Raw genomic sequence first — 19,589 nt, forward strand, 5'->3', positions numbered from 1 at the left:
GTGCTGCATTCATGTGCAAGTCTGAGCTAGGAAAGTCGTAAATTTCAAATTAGCTAATTCATTGAACGCAGTACTTGATTAACTCCAACCATTACCAAGTCGGAAATTGTCGAGTTCCGACTAGCACATGAACGCGGCATTAGTATGTTGCGTTCACTTAACGTCACTTGAAATGTTCCAACCTGTCAATGTGATGTGAGCGTGTCTCTTTAAAAGCCGATTCCTTTAGCGCAGGTCTGTTCTGTCCTCTGGGACTACTAGTTGCTAGGCTAATTGTATTGTACTACAGTGCTAGTAGCCAGTTATAGGGATGGCCTTGGAGGTTGAGTGTGTGGTGTGCACGACTACTCGAGATGAGTAGAGGAAGCACAGAGTCACAGACGGAGCGAATGTTTTATTTATTCGAATTTCGACATGCAACATTTTGTAAGTAGTTTAACTCTACAATTGGACTCGGTGCAAATGCTGAAAATGTCTCGATGGTAACCAGTAGCTAGCTCGCTTGAGGCAGGGAAAGAAAGCTCCCGGTGGTGCTCTGCTCCTAGCTAAACGAATAATAAAGGACTTCGAAAGGAAATGGTCAAGATGGCAGCTGCATTCGGAATGTGAAGGTGCTAGTATTACATTTTGATGTCACCCGCATTTTGGAAATGGTAAAGAAACACGGGCAAACGGAACGCTATTGATTGAGTAGCTAACGTTATCTATTCATTGAGGACGCTCTACACGCCATTCCCAAGATAAGGGATTCAATATAATTCCACCACCTAACGTATGTATTAACACATTTTATATATTTTATTTTTATTTTTACAAAGTACAAACAGACGCTGCAGTACTAGCTCAATGCACATTAATGAAAAAAGGCTTTTAAGTCGCGCCATCAATTTTGCTGCGATCAGCAGAGAGAAGACAGTCGACTGGACGCACGTGGGGTTCTATCAGCTGGAGGTGTGGAATGTGGGTACTAGTTATTGTACTCATTGTTTTAATGAGTCTGGTAGTGCCATGCTGATATTATGCATGATAACCAAACAAATACTATTTTATTAATGGAATGCAATTTTGTTAATCAGTGTATACCGAATACAAGCGACAAACCAAGGAGAGGAATATGGCTGAAGTACCGCACAATGATATTGACATCGATCCGGACTTCGAGCCCCAGAAACGACCGAGGTCTTGTACCTGGCCTCTGCCTCGACCGGAGTCCAACACAGGGAAGCCCGAATCGAACGATGACATCATCCCGGAGGACGAGGAGGATTATGTCACAGCGCCCAGCATCTCTAGCTCCACTCCTGTCAACAATTTGAATGGTGGCATAACTATACCTCAGAACACAAATAACTTATCTGAACACCAAACCCTCCCCATCACCACTAAGAAAGAAGTACTAACCCCAACTTCAAAAGAGGAGGCCGGGTCTTCACAGACGCATGCTATCACAGCTCTCAATGGCCTGGCCTCCCAACCTAGGAAGTCCTCAACTCGGAGGAATGCCTGGGGGAACTACTCCTATGCGGACCTCATCACCCAGGCCATAGAGAGCTCCCCGGACCAGAGGCTGACGTTAGCCCAGATCTATGATTGGATGGTGAGATCTGTCACTTACTTCAAGGACAAAGGGGACAGCAACAGCTCTGCAGGCTGGAAGGTAAGCAGTGGTAGTGGGGTGACATCACTGATATGGGAATTATGCGTTCAGTCAGAACACTAACAGAGCGCTGTGACTGAGCCCATGTGTTTTTAAGGTACACTGTCATCTGAAGGTGGCGTCTGAATTGATAAAGAAATACATTGCTTTCACTTGGAGTAAATCCACCTTTTCAGTACATAATGTACATATTGTAGTGGACAGGTACACACACACACACACACACACACACACACACACACACACACACAACCACGTTAAATACTTTATTTGAATCATATTACATCAAGAAGTATTCCACCATTTTAAAGGTGCATTCGAACAGACACTCGGACGCATTCAATCACATGCGGACCACAGTATGGTATGTTAGACCATGTCTCTCAGCGTGTATTAGATGAGATGGTTAGGCCCTAAATGGCATGAGGTGATGCTGTTCTTTTAATGATAACCAACTAAGATTGAACAGTGTATGGCTGCCTGATTAAGAACGGGGTGATCCCAGAATGTACCCAATGATGAAGCACTGCCCAGGGACTGCCTGGTCCCCCCGCAAAAAGATGCACCAATTGTCATTCAGCCCTCTTGATGAAGCCCATTTGGAGAAATTGAGGACAATCAGGTGTTGTCTCGCGTTCAGGACAGAGACATATACAGTGCATTGGGAAAGTATTCAGACCCCTTGACTTTGTCCATGTTTTGTGACGTTACAGCCTTATTCTAAAATGTATTTAAAAACAAATTCCTCATCAATCTGCACAATACCCCATAATAACAAAGCAAAAACAGTTTTAATTTATTAAGTAGAAAATATAATATTTTTAATTTTTATTTTATTTCACCTTCTATTTAACCAGGTAGGCCAGTTGAGAACAAGTTCTCATTTACAACTGCGACCTGGACAAGATAAAGAAAAGTAGTGTGACAGAGTTACACATGGGATAAACAAATGTACAGTCAATAACACAATATAAAAATCTATATACAGTGTGAGAAACATTTATATACAGTGTGTGAAAATTAAGTACGTTTAGGGAGGGAAGGCAATAAATAGGCCATAGTGGCAAAATATTTACAATTTAGCAATTAGCAACACTGGAGTGATAGATGTAGAGATACTGGGGTGCAAAGGAGCAAATGAATAAATATGGGGACCAGGTAGTTGAGTGTTTTATTTACAGATGGGCTGTGTACAGGTGTAATGAACGGTAAGCTGCTCTGACAGCTAATGCTTAAAGTTAGTGAGGGAGATATGTCTCCAACTTCAGTGATTTTTGCAATTCATTCTAGTCATTGGCACCAGAGAACTGGAAGGAAAGCTGGCCAAAGGAGGTGTTGGCTTTGGAGATGACCAGTGAAATATACCTGCTGGAGCGCGTGCTACGGATGGGTGCTGCTATGGTGACCGGTGAGCTGAGACAAGGTGGGGCTTTACCTTTGCCAGTGGGTTTGGCTGGCCCTCACTACATATTCGTTGCCAACGAGAGCATACAGGTCGCAGTAGTATATGGGGCTTTTACGCTCTGTCTGGTTTGATGGGGAGCTATTTTCAGGTCTCTCCAGAGATGTTTGACCGGGTTCAAGTCCGGGCTCTGGCTGTGCCACTCAAGGACATCAAGACTTGCACCAGAAGCCTCTTCTGCCTCCCCCCAGCTTTTATTTCTTTCATCACATTCCCAGTGGGTCAGAAGTTTACATGCACTCAATTAATATTTGGTAGCATTGCCTTTAAATTGTTTAACTTGGGTCAAACATTTCAGGTAGCCTTCCACATGCTTCCCATAGTAAGTTGGGTGAATTTTGGCCCATTCCTCCTGACAGAGCTGAAGTAACTGAGTCAGGTTTTAGGCCTAGTTAGGCCTCCTTGCTCGCACACGCCTTTTCATTTCTGCCTACAAGCTTTCTATAGACTTGAGGTCAGGGCTTTGTGATGGCCACTCCAATACCTTGACTTTGTTGTCCTTAAGCCATTTTGCCACAACTTTGGAAGTATGGTTGGGGTCATTGTCCATTTGGAAGACCCATTTGTGACCAAGCTTTAACTTCCTGACTGATGCCTTGATGTTGCTTCAATATATCCACACAACAACCCCACAACATGATGCTGCCACCCCTGTGCTTCATGGTTGGGATGGTGTTCTTCGGCTTGCAAGCCTTCCCCTTTTTCCTCCAAACATAACGATGGTCATTATGGCCAAACAGTTCTGTTTTTGTTTCATCAGACCAGACCATTTATCTAAGAAGTGTGATCGTTGTCTCCATGTGCAGTTGTGAACCGTAGTCTGGCTTTTTTATGGCGGTTTTGGAGCAGTGGCTTCTTCCTTGCTGATCGGTCTTTCAGGCTGTCAATATAGGATTCGTTTTACTGTGCATATTTATACTTTTGTATCTGTTTTGTCCAGCATCTTCACAAGGTCCTTTGCTGTTCTGGGATTGATTTGCACTTTTCGCACCAAAGTACGTTCATCTCTAGAAGACAGAACGCGTCTCCTTCCTGAGCGGTATGACAGCTACATGGTCCCATATTGTTTATACTTGCTTACTATTGTTCGTACAGATGAACGTGGTACCTTCAGGCATTTGGAAATTGCTCCCAAGGATGAACCAGACTTCTGGAGGTCTACAATTTTTTTTCTGAGGTCTTGGCTGATTTTCTTTTGATTTTCCCTTGATGTCAAGCAAAGAGGCACTGAGTTTGAAAGTAGACCTTGAAATATATCCACAGGTACACCTCCAATTGACTCAGGCTAATTGACATAATGTATCAGAAGTTTCTATAGCCATGGAATTTTCTGGAATTTTCCAAGCTGTTTAAAGGCACAGTCACCTTAGCGTATGTAAACTTCTGACCCACTGGAATTGTGGTACAGTGAATTACAAGCGAAATCATCCGTCTGTAAACAATTGTTGGAAAAAATACTTGTCTTGCACAAAGTAGATGTCTGAACCGACTTGCCAAAACCATAGTTTGTTAACAAGACATTTGTGGAGGGTTGAAGGTTGAAACAATTAGGTTGGAGTCATTAATACTAGTTTATTCTTCTGACTTCAACTGTGTATCTTGGTTTCATCAGACCAGAGAAAATAGTTTCTCATGGTCTGAGAGTCTTTAGGTGCCTTTTGACAAACGCCAAATGGGCTGCAAGTGCTGCGGAGATGGTTGTCCTTCTGGAAGGTTCTCCCATCTCCACAGAGGACCTCTGGAGCTCTGTCAGAGTGACCATCGGGTTCTTGATCCCTGACCAAGGCCCTTCTCCCCCGATTGGCCGGGCAGCCAGCTCTAGGAACAGTCTTGATGGTTCCAAACTGCCATTTAAAAATGATTCAGGCCACTGTGTGCTTGGGGGAAACTTCAATGCTGCTGAATTGTTTTGCTACCCATCCCCAGATCTTTGCCTCGACACAATCCTGTCTCGGAGCTCTATGGACAATTCCTTTTCCTTGGCTTGGTTTTTGCTCTGACATGCACTGTCAACTGTGGGACCTTATATAGACAGGTGTGTGCCTCTCCAAATCATGTCCAATCAATTGAATTTACCACAGGCGGACTCCAATCAAGTTGTAGAAACATCTCAAGGATGATCAATGGGAACAGAATGCACCTGAACTCAATTTATAGTCTCATATTAAAGGGTCTGAATTCTAATGTAAGTAAGGTAATTATTTTTTCTTAATACATTTGTAGAAATGTTTAAACCTGTTTTTGCGTTTTCATTATGAGGTATTGTGTGTAGATTGAGGAAAACATTTTTTTAAATCAGTTTTAGATTAAGGCTGTAATAAAAATTATTTCTCTGGTTTGGTTGAGTTGGGCTATAGGTTAATTGTTCAGTTTTACTTAATTTTAGATCCAGGCTAGGCTACTAGGATTCTAGAGTTCCTCTGACAGTCCTATCAGGAGTCGTTACCTCAACCAAAACTTAATAAACCGTGGCAATCTTTTAATTAGATTTTTAACCTTCACCCTAACCACACTGCTAACCTTATGTCTAACCCTAGCTCTTAAACTCTAGGTGGCATTCTGCCTTCTAACAGTTTTCAGCCATTAGCTTCGCCCACGACTGGCTTGTGAACTACAATCCCAACGCTGTGTGTTGACTGTTTAGAAACATTGATAATCTGTATATAAGGTCTGTAACATGGAGATTTGGCCGTGTGGGAACGCTAACCCTATAAAGGGTTGTGTACTAATTGAACCTCTTTGTTTTTAAACTGATTTCCTGCTGATATCCCAAATATGTTCTTTATTTCCAAAACAGTACCGCAAGTGACGTGTGTTAATGTTTACATCAAGCATCGGGGTGCTTAACAAAACTCTCCCAGTCAGAAGATACTATTGTCAATAGGCACTAAATCAGTTTGCGTCTATGAATAGGGTAGCCTAACCTTAAATTCATAACATTGTAAAAATGAACTGAAAACAATCTAGCCGTTGTGGCTGTGGTAACTAGTGGAAACCTGAGACTAAGGGTATTTACATGCAGTAGAGCAGTGTTGAGAGCGGGGGAAAAAAACAACTCTGTCCTCAGGACCCCAAGGGGTACACGTTTTTGGCCGTAGTACTACACGGCTGGTTCAAATTACCAAAGCTTGTTGATTATTTTGAATCCACTGTGTAGTGCTAGGGCAAAAACCCAAAATTGCTCCCCTTTGGGGTGCCGAGGACTGAGTTTGGGGAGACCATGTACTAAAGGACTTCTGGCCTGCAGGCCTCCATGCAAATCTCTAATCACAACAAACTCTTCTTGTAATGGAATCTTTGTCATTAGTTGCAACTTTTAAAACACTTTAGGCTAACCAATTGTTTTGGGCTCCCAAGAAGAGAAGCGGTCTAAGGCACTGCATTACAGCGCTAGAGGTGTCATTACAGACCCTGGTTCAATTTCAGGCTGTATCACAACCGGCCATATTTGGTAGTCCCATAGGGCGGAGTACAATTGGCCCAGCGTTGTCCAGGTTAGGGTTTGGTCGGGGTGGAACGTCATTGTAAATAAGAATTTGTCCTTAACTGACTTGCCTTTTTTTTATTATATTTTTTAAATAAATACAAAACTGCTAGTGATTTTAAGTGGATTTATTAGAACAGCTGACAGTTACAAGATCATATCCAAGGGGCAGTTAAACACAAGTGTGTTCCAAATGAGTCCCTTTTATAGTGATCTACGTATGATGAGGCTGAGGACTAGTGGGACTCCCTTCCCAGGTATGATTAGGCTGCTGAGGACTAGTGGGACTCCCTTCCCAGGTATGATTAGGCTGCTGAGGACTAGTGGGACTCCCTTCCCAGGTATGATTAGGCTGCTGAGGACTAGTGGGACTCCCTTCCCAGGTATGATGAGGCTACTGAGGACTAGTGGGACTCCCTTCCCAGGTATGATGAGGCTGCTGAGGACTAGTGGGACTCCCTTCCCAGGTATGATGAGGCTGCTGAGGACTAGTGGGACTCCCTTCCTTCCCAGGTATGATTAGGTTGCTGAGGACTAGTGGGACTCCCTTCCTTCCCAGGTATGATTAGGCTACTGAGGACTAGTGGGACTCCCTTCCCAGGTATGATGAGGCTGCTGAGGACTAGTGGGACTCCCTTCCCAGGTATGATGAGGCTGCTGAGGACTAGTGGGACTCCCTTCCCAGGTATGATGAGGCTGCTGAGGACTAGTGGGACTCCCTTCCCAGGTATGATTAGGCTGCTGAGGACTAGTGGGACTCCCTTCCTTCTCAGGTATGATGAGGTTGCTGAGGACTAGTGGGACTCCCTTCCTTCCCAGGTATGATTAGGCTGCTGAGGACTAGTGGGACTCCCTTCCCAGGTATGATGAGGTTGCTGAGGACTAGTGGGACTCCCTTCCAATAAATGTTTTTTTTTTTTTCCCAGGTCAGGTAGTAGGTCTCTGTTTTGGCCCCTTTGCTTCCACTTGGTTCAAAGTGAGTACACCCCAGGCCTCTCAGATTGCCCTTATGTGGTTAAACGCAGTCTAGTCTATGTTGGTCTGCAAGGCTCTCTGCTCTCTCTCGTCTCCTGCCTCGGTTTCATTCCAGGGATTAGTTTGGCCTGGAAAACCAATCCATCCGTCATGGAATCAAGTCTAATGAAAGCTTCAGCTTTGCTGGATTGAAATGGGGGTCTGGAAATAGAAATAACCTAGGTTTGTAATCCGTTACAACTGTTGGATGTGGAATAGAGGTTGGTCTCCATTTAAATCACATTTTATTGGTTGCATACACATATTTAGCAGATGTTATTGCGGGTGTAGTGAAACGCTTGTTTTCCAGAAGACCATGGAAAGGAATAATGATCATAGTAATAACATAGGGCTGGGTCATATATCAAACTCATTAAATTAATTTGTGTTTGTTTTGCACGATATTCCTAATGCGTGTTTTTTTTTATTATTTGTATTTTTTTTAATGAGCATTTGTCTGCTGGTTCGTTCATGTTGTCTTTTTGGTCTCATCTATTTAATTCCTGTGCTGTGTTCACCTTCCCATTTACACCAGAGATCTGGATATAATGAGGAGATGCTCATGTCTCTGTCCTAACAATAGGAGTTGTGCTGAAGGCAGGTGACAATTTAGGTCCAAAATAAGCCCATAGAAACACATTGGGCTTATTTTGGTGAGAGTGAAACTTCTCGCTTCACCTCTTCCTGTTTACACACACCAATCCTCTCCCCCTGCCACACACTACAACAAAGATGAGAGATCACTTCTTCCTCTTTGACGAGCGGTTTGAACTCGCCATTTGAGATTTGGTCTGACCAGATCGGTCATTTGGGCTTAACCACACGAAGACATGATTTGACTGTAATAGAAAAGATTACTTTTTAATGACACCCATACGTCTCAAATTACATGCGGAGCAGACACTACTCAAATAGGAGTATCTATGAACCTTTATTCATTCTAGAAAACGTTTGCTCAGTGTGTCGTGTTTGTTGCGGTACCACACACCACTAACAGTATTTTAGCCGAAGACTGTTATACTAGCAGTCTAGTCTGTGCAATAAGCATAAACACAATTTATATAAGGAATTGGCAACTCGTTCTCAATCTGAGAAATAAGGTAGGCCAATTGATTTCAACATCTGAACAAGGTGGACAGGTTAGCATGCTGTTCAATAAGTTGAGATGGACAGAACAGTGTGTTCGTAACCCTGTTAGATAGCAAATGGATCCAATATGGCTAAACTTTAAATATGAAGATTAGCTGGCTCCTCACTAGCATGTGTGCTTGAGTGATTTACGAGACCTTTGTTCATTTTCTGTAATGCCCTGCTACATGTTAGTAAAATCAAATTTACAATCAAATTGTATTTGTCACATGGCGCCGAATACAATTGATGTAGCCTTTACTGTGAAATGCATGCTTACGAGCCATTCCCAACGATGCAGTTTAAAATAAAACAATCTTACAAGAGGAATGAAAGGGCATTTTCTTAAGACTTCAAAGCCACATCTGTAATTATTGCAAAAAAAGGTTAAACTGTTTGGATGAAATTATTATTGTGGAAGGTTTATTTTTAGCCCAGGTATAAGCCCTGAATTAGTTTATTGCTGACTGTGAAACAGTGTATTTGACCTTTAACTTTTTTTTAATTGTACAACAAAGCTTATTTGGGGAACATTTTAACAAGGTCCATGTCTGCACCACATTGTGAAAATCTAATTAGCATAATACAAAAATCACCGTTAAAAACCCATCACTTTAAGCTAGAGATGTTTTTATTTTTATTGGTTGTCCCAATCCACCACATCTGCCTCTATAACACTTCCGCATCTGCGTTGAAATGTGACCGAGCTAGAGCGGTGTTTGTCAGACCATGAGACGTCCCGAAAACGGGTCTTCTCACGATCGTCTGAACAGTTTGATAATATAACCCCTCTGTGTAAAGGTGAGACTCTCACCAACACATACATGATGGTTATACACAGGCTTCACAACATCTGTCTTAAGGTCCCCCGGTACCGCTTGGTTAATGATGGTATTTAGACCCCTTCACTTTTTCCACATTTTGTCACATTACAGACTTTTTCAAATATGTATTAAATTGTTTTGTTTTTTCCTCATCAATCTACACACCCCATAATGACAAATGTATTTGTTTTTATATACATTTGCAAAAATATCACATTTACACAAGTATTCAGACCCTTCCCTCAATAAAAACCCATTCCTAAAGAGGTTTTCAAAGACCTGTTTCAGAATCATGGCATCTGGGAAATTTCTCCCATTCTTCTGTAGTTCCCCTCCTTCTGTCAGGTTGGATGGGGAGCATCACTGCACAGCTATTTTCAGGTCTCTCCAGAGATGTTCGACCGGGTTCAAGTCCGGGCTCTGGCTGGACCACTCAAGGACATTTAGCCACTCCTGTATTGTCTTGGCTGTGTGCTTAGGGTCGTAGTCCTGTTGGAAGGTGAATCTTCACCCCAATCTGATGTCCCGAGTGCCCTGGAGCAGGTTTTCATCAAGGATCTCTCTACTTTACTCCGTTTGTTTTTCCCTCGATCCTGGCTGGTCTCCCTGCCGCTGAAAAACTTCCCCACAGCACGATGCTGCCACCATGCTTCACCATAGGGATGGTATTGGCTAAGTGCTGCCTGGTTTCCTCCAGATGTGACACATGGCATTCAGGCCAAAGTGTTCAATCTTAGTTTCACCAGACCAGAGACTCTTGTTTCTCATGGTCTGAGAGTCTTTAGGTGCCTTTTGGCAAACTCCAAGGAGGCTGTCAGGTGGAGCCTGGCCACTACTGTAAAGGCCTGATTAGTGGAGTGCTGCAGAGATGGGAGAACCTTTCAGAAGGACAACCATCTCCACAAAGGAACTCTGGAGCGCTGTCAGTGACCATCACGTTCTTGGGCACCTCCCTGACCAAGGCCCTTCCCAGTTGCTCAGTTTGGATGGGCGGCCTGCTCTAGGAAGAGTCTTGGTGGTTACAAACTTCTTCATTTAAGACTCAACTGTGGGACCTTTATCATCCTTTATAGACAGGTGTGTGTGCCTTTCCAAACCATGTCCAATCAATTGAATTTAACACAGGTGGACTCTAATCACGTTGTAGGAACATATCAAGGATGATAAATGGAAACAGGAAGCATCTGAGCTATATTTCAAAATTCATAGCAAAGGGTCTGAATACTTATGTAAATAAGGTATTTCTGTTTTTATCTTTGAATACATTTGCAAAAAATGTTAACCTATTCACTTTGTTATTATGAGAAAAAAAATTGTAAATCAATTTTAGATAAAGGCTGTAACATAACAATGTTGAGAAAGTGAAGGGAGATTAATATTTTCCGGATGCTGTATATGGAGTAACAAATAAGGGGTAAAATACATGTACATGTTATCTCTGATGTACAGAAGTTAATCCAGCTCACACTGTGATAACGCTGTTTTGTCATACACCAGTTCTTGTATTCAACCTTGAATGTAGTTTTTATTTAACCTTGCAGCCAACACAACTCGTTCAACATGTAACTAACCTTATTTTTGGAGTATTGATTCTATGCATTGTGAGGCTTGCTAGATGGATCACCAACCCCTTTGCTGTAGCTATTGTAGGTATCTGTACCATTGTACTGCGCTCGTCCAAAAATGAACACCTTTACCCTAATAGCAGTTTATACTTTCTACATGGAGGGTAACTGTCTACTTAAGACAGTTACGCATTTTTGTTTTTGTTCACCTTATTGTCTGTAATTGTTAGTTTTCTATTCCGCAACAAAGCCTCCTTCACTCACGCCGCCAAGCTTACCCTAGTAAAACTGACTATCCTACCGATCCTCGACTTCGGCGACGTCATCTACAAAATGGCTTCCAACACTCTACTCAGCAAACTGCATCCAGTTTATCACAGTGCCATCCGTTTTGTCACTAAAGCACCTTATACCACCCACCACTGCGACTTGTATGCTCTAGTCGGCTGGCCCTCGCTACATATTCGTCGCCAGACCCACTGGCTCCAGGTCATCTACAAGTTCATGCTAGGTAAAGCTCCGCCTTATCTCAGTTCACTGGTCATGATGGCAACACCCATCCGTAGCACGCGCTCCAGCAGGTGTATCTCACTGATCATCACTAAAGCCAACACCTCATTTGGCCGCCTTTCGTTCCAGTTCTCTGCTGCCTGTGACTGGAACGAATTGCAAAAATCGCTGAAGTTGGCGACTTATCTCCCTCACCAACTTCAAACATCAGCAATCTGAGCAGCTAACGTATTGCTGCAGCTGTACATAGTCTATTGGTAAATAGCCCACCCATTTTCACCTACCTCATCCCCATACTGTTTTTATTTATTTACTTTTCTGCTCTTTTGCACACCAATATCTCTACCTGTACATGACCGTCTGATCATTTATCACTCCAGTGTTAATCTGCAAACTTTTTATTATTCGCCTACCTCCTCATGCCTTTTGCACACATTGTATATAGACTCCCCTTTTTTCCTACTGTGTTATTGACTTGTTAATTGTTTACTCCATGTGTAACTCTGTTGTCTGTTCACACTGCTATGCTTTATCGTGGCCAGGTCGCAGTTGCAAATGAGAACTTGTTCTCAACTAGCCTACCTGGTTAAATAAAGGTGTTCTCAACTAGCCTACCAGGTTAAATAAAGGTGAAATAAAGAAATAAAAACAACTTAAACGATAATACAATAATTGTGCCTGCCCTAGCTAATTGTGCCTGCCCTAGCTAATTGTGCCTGCCCTAGCTAATTGTGCCTGCCCTAGCTAATGCTCTGATGCAGTGTTATGGGCCTACCTACTACGATTAGCTTTAAATCAATGGAAGGCTTGCCATTGGCAGTTGTGCTCCATACCTCCTTTTTTTCATTGGCTGGTGGCCTGAGCACAATCAGCTGACTGGAAACTGTTGGTCAGCAGTGAGAGATAGCAGGAGAGCCTGAGAGAAGTGTGTGGGGGGGGTAGTAGAGGGTGACAGATATGTGGGATGGAGGAAGAGTGAGAAATGGAGGGTTTGTGTGTGAGGGAGAGGCTCTGTCTGTTCACAAGGCTTTGCTTAAAGGCTGCTACCCGGCTGCTGCTGTGCGCTGACAGGGTGGGGGAAGGGAGCACTAACTACACTGGGTGCTTTTGGCACAGTCTTTCTACAGGAAGCACGTACAGTATAGAGATCACATTTTAGATGTCATATCTTTTCACTCTGCAATTCCATCAGAGGATCCATAGGATCTTGCTTGATTTGATTTTGATAGATTTGGAAGAGGGTTGTTTACCATGTGTTTGTTTTAATATCACATCAGTGACGAAAACCGAATGAATTACAAGGTATTCAGTTCACAGGCCTCGGTGGTAGTGTTGCACACGTCGACTGACATGGGGATGGATGTGGCCACACTGGCCAGCCAGCTAGCCTACTGGTGTGACAGGTTTGAGGAGAAAGCCAACATGCATACCCCTGTTTCTTTCTTCACACGGAGGAGCACTTGGGAGAGAAATGCGAAGTCTGCATGCTGCACAATACTTTTTGAGGAGGTTTTCATATAAATGGGCTGGGACTTGTGGGAAACATTATTCCTACTCTCCCATAGCGGGCTTGAGTTCCAACTACATAGCTTGGCAACAAAGCCATTCATTTAACTGAATAGTCAACGTGAAGTTCCAAGATCTTGGAAAAGCCTAGAATGTGTGAGTGGAAAGGGGCTTAGGCTTTTGACTGTCGGCCACAAATAATGACCTTTCTTTTGACGTCAGTCCCAGCTGAGCTAAAACAACAAAACACACCTAGAGGCGTTTGTATAATTTATTTTTAAAGGCATCACAACAATCAAATGACTTGGCATACACGGAAAAGTTCTGGATTGGGCTACATGGGTCCTCAAGAATTGGATTGTATTTTCCTTAATGTATAATCTAAATGATGTAACGAATACAATTTGGATCTTAATGAGGTAGGTTTGTGTTACCCTGATCCGCTAACCTTAGTCATGACCACCTTGCCAGGCTAGTCCATAAAAGAAAGACAGGCTGAGTTAAGGAGAAGAGAAGCATGTTTAACTCCTTCCTGACTGGGTGATGAAAAGGCTCACGGGTTGGTGTAACCCTGTAATTAATTGGCTTGGAGTAAGCGAGGGCTTTGCTAAAAGTTTGATTTCACAAGACCAACCCATTGACCCAAAGTAAAATCTAGACCGGCTTGGTCAGGCCCAATGACACAGTACATCGTGAACAGACTTGGTCAGTCATATCTCTCACATCACAGAACTTCCCAGCTTTGTAGACTATTGTGTGATTCTAGCGGAATGCTTACGTAGGCTATTATGCAACAACAAAAATTAAACCTAAAACCATATGGGACATATCTAATTTGTATACCACCAATCAAGCTGTCAGCTAACGCTAGCCTAAATGGGAGACAAGAACCACTCCCATCCATACATCTCATTAGCCCAGCCCTCTGAGCCCTGGTGCGGCAGTGTCAGAGATGACTTACTGCGCTGGTTCCTCTGCTCTACGGCAGCACTCTTAGTGTAGCCTGAATACAGACTTTCATTTAAACAATACATGGTTGAGAATATCTCCAGGGAACTCCATTAGACCTTTTCCAGAAGACAGAAAATAGGTCACAGCTGCAGTAGAATACTGTATCTCCCAGAAGACAAACTCATTGTGTAACTAACTGCAGTAGAATACTGTAACTAACTGCAGTAGAATACTGTATCTCCCAGAAGACAAACGCATTGTGTAACTAACTGCAGTAGAATACTGTATCTCCCAGAAGACAAACGCATTGTGTAACTAACTGCAGTAGAATACTGTATCTCCCAGAAGACAAACGCATTGTGTAACTGCAGTAGAATACTGTATCTCCCAGAAGACAAACGCATTGTGTAACTGCAGTAGAATACTGTATCTCCCAGAAGACAAACGCATTGTGTAACTGCAGTAGAATACTGTATCTCCCAGAAGACAAACGCATTGTGTAACTGCAGTAGAATACTGTATCTCCCAGAAGACAAACGCATTGTGTAACTGCAGTAGAATACTGTATCTCCCAGAAGACAAACGCATTGTGTAACTGCAGTAGAATACTGTATCTCCCAGAAGACAAAGCATTGTGTAACAGTAGAATGTATCTCCCAGTAACTGCAGTAGAATACTGTATCTCCCAGAAGACAAACGCATTGTGTAACTGCAGTAGAATACTGTATCTCCCAGAAGACAAACGCATTGTGTAACTGTATCTCCCAGAAGACAAACGCATTGTGTAACTGCAGTAGAATACTGTATCTCCCAGAAGACAAACGCATTGTGTAACTGCAGTAGAATACTGTATCTCCCAGAAGACAAACGCATTGTGTAACTGTATCTCCCAGAAGACAAACAGCAGTAGAATACTGTATCTCCCAGAAGACAAACGCATTGTGTAACTGCAGTAGAATACTGTATCTCCCAGAAGACAAACGCATTGTGTAACTGCAGTAGAATACTGTATCTCCCAGAAGACATTACTGTATCTCCCAGAAGACAAACGCATTGTGTAACTGCAGTAGAATACTGTATCTCCCAGAAGACAAACGCATTGTGTAACTGCAGTAGAATACTGTATCTCCCAGAAGACAAACGCATTGTGTAACTGCAGTAGAATACTGTATCTCCCAGAAGACAAACGCATTGTGTAACTAACTACCGTGTAATAACCAGTGTATATTAGTGTTTCCTCCTTTTATTTAGCTTTTCTGCTCCGTGCCCAGTTAGTTTGAGTACAGAGGTTGTGGAAAATATCATAAGTCTCCATAGGAATAACAACTTTTTGGAGCAAAGTTAACACTTACCGCCAAGAATCTTTAACATCAAAGATAATTCACAAATTTGCATCAGCAATTAAATCGATACTGCTAAATCCACGTGTATTGGGCTCACTCCATTAAAAAAATGATCACGTTATAGTGTTGCTCTTAAACCTGTGTAGTAACACTAATTACACAACTGAAGTGACCTAATTATAACCAACCCTTTCCTCTGTCTCCAGAACTCCATCCGACACAACCTCTCTCTCCACAGTCGTTTCATGCGGGTGCATAATGAAGGAACAGGGAAGAGTTCCTGGTGGATGGTCAACCCAGAGGTTGGGCAAGGTGGCAAAGCTCCACGACGACGGGCCGTATCCATGGACAACGGCAACAAGCTGATCAAAGGTGCTCGAGGCCGAGCCGCGAAGAAGGCATCTCTAGGCCTACAGACCTTCCAAGATGGCAGCTCCGAGAGTTTATCTCTGTCCTCTAGCCTGTCCAAGTGGACAGGAAGTCCCACGTCTCGCAGCAGCGACGAACTGGACACCTGGACAGACTTCAGGTCACGTACCAACTCCAACGCCAGCACGGTCAGTGGCCGCCTCTCCCCTATCCTGGCCAACCCGGAACTGGACGAGGCTCTGGATGACGACTCGATCGCGCCCCTCCACTCCAGTCCCAGAAGATTGTCCCCCTCCACCGCCACCCTCGGTCTGGGCGACATGGCCCTTACTATGAACCTCAACGACGGGCTCCCTGACCACCTGATGGGTGACTTTCTTGACAACATCAGCCTTACGGCGTCCCAGCAGCCCCAGGGGCAGGAAGTGGAGAGCAGAACCAATCAGACGGGGAGCTCAGTGTTTACCTACACATGTCCAGGAAGCCGCAGTAGTCTGGTCATCCCGTCCTCCGGCAGCTTCGGCCCTCCCGGCACCATCTTCCTGCTCAGCTCCACACCCTCCTCAGTGGCCTCCCTACGTCAGTCCCCCATGCAGACCATCCAGGAGAACCACCAAGCTTCCTTCTCCTGCCTGTCCTCTCGTTTCAACAACCACCACACTCTGCAAGACCAAATGAACCTGGAGACCCATGGCAGCCATGTCAGCGACGTCATGCTCACACACTCTGACCCGATGATGTCACAAGCCAGCGCCTCTGTCACTTTGTCCCAGAATTCCCAGCGGAATGCTATGCTTCTCCGCAAGGACCCTATGTCATCATCAATCCGGGACTGTGCTGCAGGTCCAAATTCACAGACTCTCCCAGTGCCCGGTTGGTGGGCTCAGGCTGGCTTGTCAACACTTGACAATGAAGTCTTGTGCTCAAGCAATGAATTGGCCCAGCAGGCCAACCAGATTCTCCAGCACCTCCCATCTCCCAGTAGAAATTATTGTATGCAGCTTGGTGGCTCTGGTACCAACGGCAGATCTGGAAGCCTTTTGCAGTTGAATGCTCAGGACCACTTCCCATCAGACCCTGATCTGGAGGTGTTCAACGGCAGGCTGGACTGTGACATACGTAATGAGCTGATGGACGCTGACTGCCTTGGCTTATGTTTTGACCGCTCTCCCCTGCGCTCTGGTACTCCGACCACTAATAACTTAAGTACAGCAGGGGGATTCTCCAGCTCCAAACAAACCTCTTCTTCCCCAAGCTGGGTTCCAAGTTAGCGGAGGTACTGTCCTACCCAGTGCCCGGTTTCAGAACAGTGTCAGGGTTGGGGACAGTTTGAATTTCAGTCAAGGTAATTCAATGGAATTTGTGTACTTGCTGAATTGACATGGAATTGAACCCAACCCTGATCAGTATAGAGAGTGATCATTGCAGGTGAGCTTTCATAACTCATGCATATTGTGCAACTTGATTGTATAGCAGGGCTAAGTGTCAAGTATTCAATGATTTTCTTGTTTTTATTATCAGGCATTACATATCTAGAACTGCAAGTGTCTGGAAGACAAGATGGTGATGAGCTTCTTTTTATCCTTAACCATGTTCCAAAAACAAGGAGGCTTGAGTCTGCTTTCAGGGCATGTATTCACAAACCGTCTGCCAGTAGAAGGGATGATCTAGGACCAGGTCCTCACTCTTATTCATAGTGATCTGAAAGGCAAAAACTGATCTTAGATTAGCACTCGTGCTTTGTGAATACAGGCCCTGGACTGTAGAGCTGTGTCTAGTCTGTTGGAAGTTGGGACAGTGACAATTAGTTTTTCTTTTTTTTAAATAAAATAAAACAAACATTTTTAACACCAGTGTTATCAGTGGGATTTTAGATATGTAAATGTGAAAGACACTGCTTTTAAGTCTCAGGGATTTGTCCTTATGTGGTGGATTGTAAACACTTTTTTACCCTGCTTTCCCATGTCATATTTCTTAACCATACATGAACCAACACAATATTTTGACCAAACCATTTGTCAGTCCAGTGGTTGACTGCCTGTTTACATCTAACAAGCTCCAGCGAATGTGACCTTGTAGATACTCCATTCAGCTTTTTGTGCTTTTACTGCTGTGTTCTCAGCAGAAAAGAGGACAAACTAAACAATTGTTTTTGAAAAGCCTTGCATCAGTGCACAATTCCATACACCTATATAATAATGAGTAATATCAAGTCCAAGGTAATCCACATTGTGTTAATTGTACTGTATGTAACTTGTGTTTTAATTTTCTTCAGTGATTTTAGTATTCAATACTCCTGTGATAAACCCTCAAGGATGACAAGTTTCTGCTTGTAAAGGGGGGGGGGACCTGATCCTAGATCAGCACTCCAAATCTGACATTTTTATAACTGTCCATGTAGAATCAGAAGCAATAAACTCTCAATGTCCTGAATTATTGCCCAAAAAATATGAAGTCAATATTTTGAGTACATTTCTCACATGGAGTAGGATTACGTGAAGTGACGTTAACTAACTTCATAGCAACACCGAAGGAGGTCTTGGTAATTAATTGTGATGGATTTAAACTCCTAATACATCTTTAGAACACAGTGATTGGTTTCGGGATGGTTAACCATTTGACAGGCTGTTTTTATGCTGAAACAAGTTGTTTGTATCATTAAAGGGGCAATCTGCAGTTGCTATGTCTGTTTTATAGACTTTAAAAAAAAATTAATGATGCATACCCCTTGATTCTTGAACGTAACAAGAGATGCTTATACCTCAACTGTCGTAACCCATTAAACCCAACATGTAAACAAACATATAGCCTCAACATGGTTGAAACTATATCTAGTTTACCAAATCAGTGGCGGGAGGGTCTGCTTTGTTATTGTTCAAACTGCAGATTGTCTCTTTAAAGTCATTAACACTACTTCACGTACTGTCGATCAACACCCACTGCCTACCTGTTATTATGTACCTCACTGGTCCTCCAAGTGCTTCTACATCTACATTGCTTGCTGTTTGAGTTGTGACATCGGCTGATGTAAAATGAGCTTTATAAATACAATTGATTGATTGACCACAACCATATTTGATTTCGGATTGGCTTTTCCTCATGTGTTTTTCCACTTTGCGTTGTTATGTCTGTCTGAGAAAGGGTGCATGTCAATAAAAGCTTTGAAGCACTATAATAGTCTTAAATGGATGTTATTCTTCTATTGTATTGAATATTTATATCAATCTCAATGTGTATTTAAAAATGTTTACTCTGAAGGGCTCTGTTCTGAGACAAAGGGAAGTCTTTCACTAGATCGTTATTAGATTTCCTATATGTCATTTGTCCTCAGACATCCTGCTATAGGAAATGGTTGCTCGGGAGACATGCTGCTATAAAATGGGGGTGGGGGGGTTTGCATCCAGATTCTGTTAACAGTGCATTTCTATAGTTCTGTTTTGTTGGGATGGGAATAGAATGGTGTGTGGAGACCAACTTGATTCATAAATTCAACAACTAACCATGTTTCATTATTGTTAATCATCTATCCACAGTCATTGATTCATCGTGCAGTTCAGTCCCGGCGATCACAGCCTTCTCTCCTTGTGACAAAGGAATTAGAACAATCCCTTGTCCTTGTGCACTTATTGGTGGAAGTGCACCTTGTGACCATTTCTTATTGGATGTGCCCATCCTTTGTTGGAGCCAATCAGTTTCCCTGTATCCAAGAGAAGTGAGCATGTTGAGCTATTTCAATCCAGTAGTTGATATAATAATTCCTTATTTGATAGGTACAG

The 19,589-nt window shown here is 43.1% G+C and overlaps 1 protein-coding gene across 5 annotated transcripts; it reads left to right on the forward strand.

The window, feature by feature from the left end:
* Positions 1–209: 209 nt before the first annotated feature.
* On the forward strand, positions 210–18,492 carry LOC118368063 (forkhead box protein O3). Of its 5 annotated transcripts, none has more exons than XM_035751793.2 (4): positions 210–772; positions 903–960; positions 1,077–1,657; positions 15,651–18,492. In XM_035751793.2, the coding sequence occupies exons 3-4, from the start codon at positions 1,115–1,117 to the stop codon at positions 17,082–17,084; spliced, it is 1,977 nt and encodes a 658-aa protein (XP_035607686.1). In that variant the 5' UTR covers positions 210–772; positions 903–960; positions 1,077–1,114; the 3' UTR covers positions 17,085–18,492. The 5 variants fall into 5 exon arrangements, with proteins under 5 accessions (XP_035607686.1, XP_035607687.1, XP_035607682.1 ...); XM_035751794.2 differs by having other exon boundaries at positions 906–960; XM_035751789.2 differs by having other exon boundaries at positions 210–960.
* The last annotated feature ends 1,097 nt before the right edge of the window (positions 18,493–19,589 follow it).

This window comes from Oncorhynchus keta, chromosome 35, assembly GCF_023373465.1.
Source record: "Oncorhynchus keta strain PuntledgeMale-10-30-2019 chromosome 35, Oket_V2, whole genome shotgun sequence".
Classification (NCBI taxonomy): domain Eukaryota; kingdom Metazoa; phylum Chordata; class Actinopteri; order Salmoniformes; family Salmonidae; genus Oncorhynchus; species Oncorhynchus keta.

Coding starts and splice junctions, on each gene's coding strand:
- LOC118368063 (XM_035751789.2), top strand. CDS start 1,115: ATGGCTGAAGTACCGCACAATGATATTGACATCGATCCGGACTTCGAG. Junction 1,658..15,650: donor ACAGCTCTGCAGGCTGGAAG/GTAAGCAGTGGT, acceptor CTCTGTCTCCAG/AACTCCATCCGACACAACCT.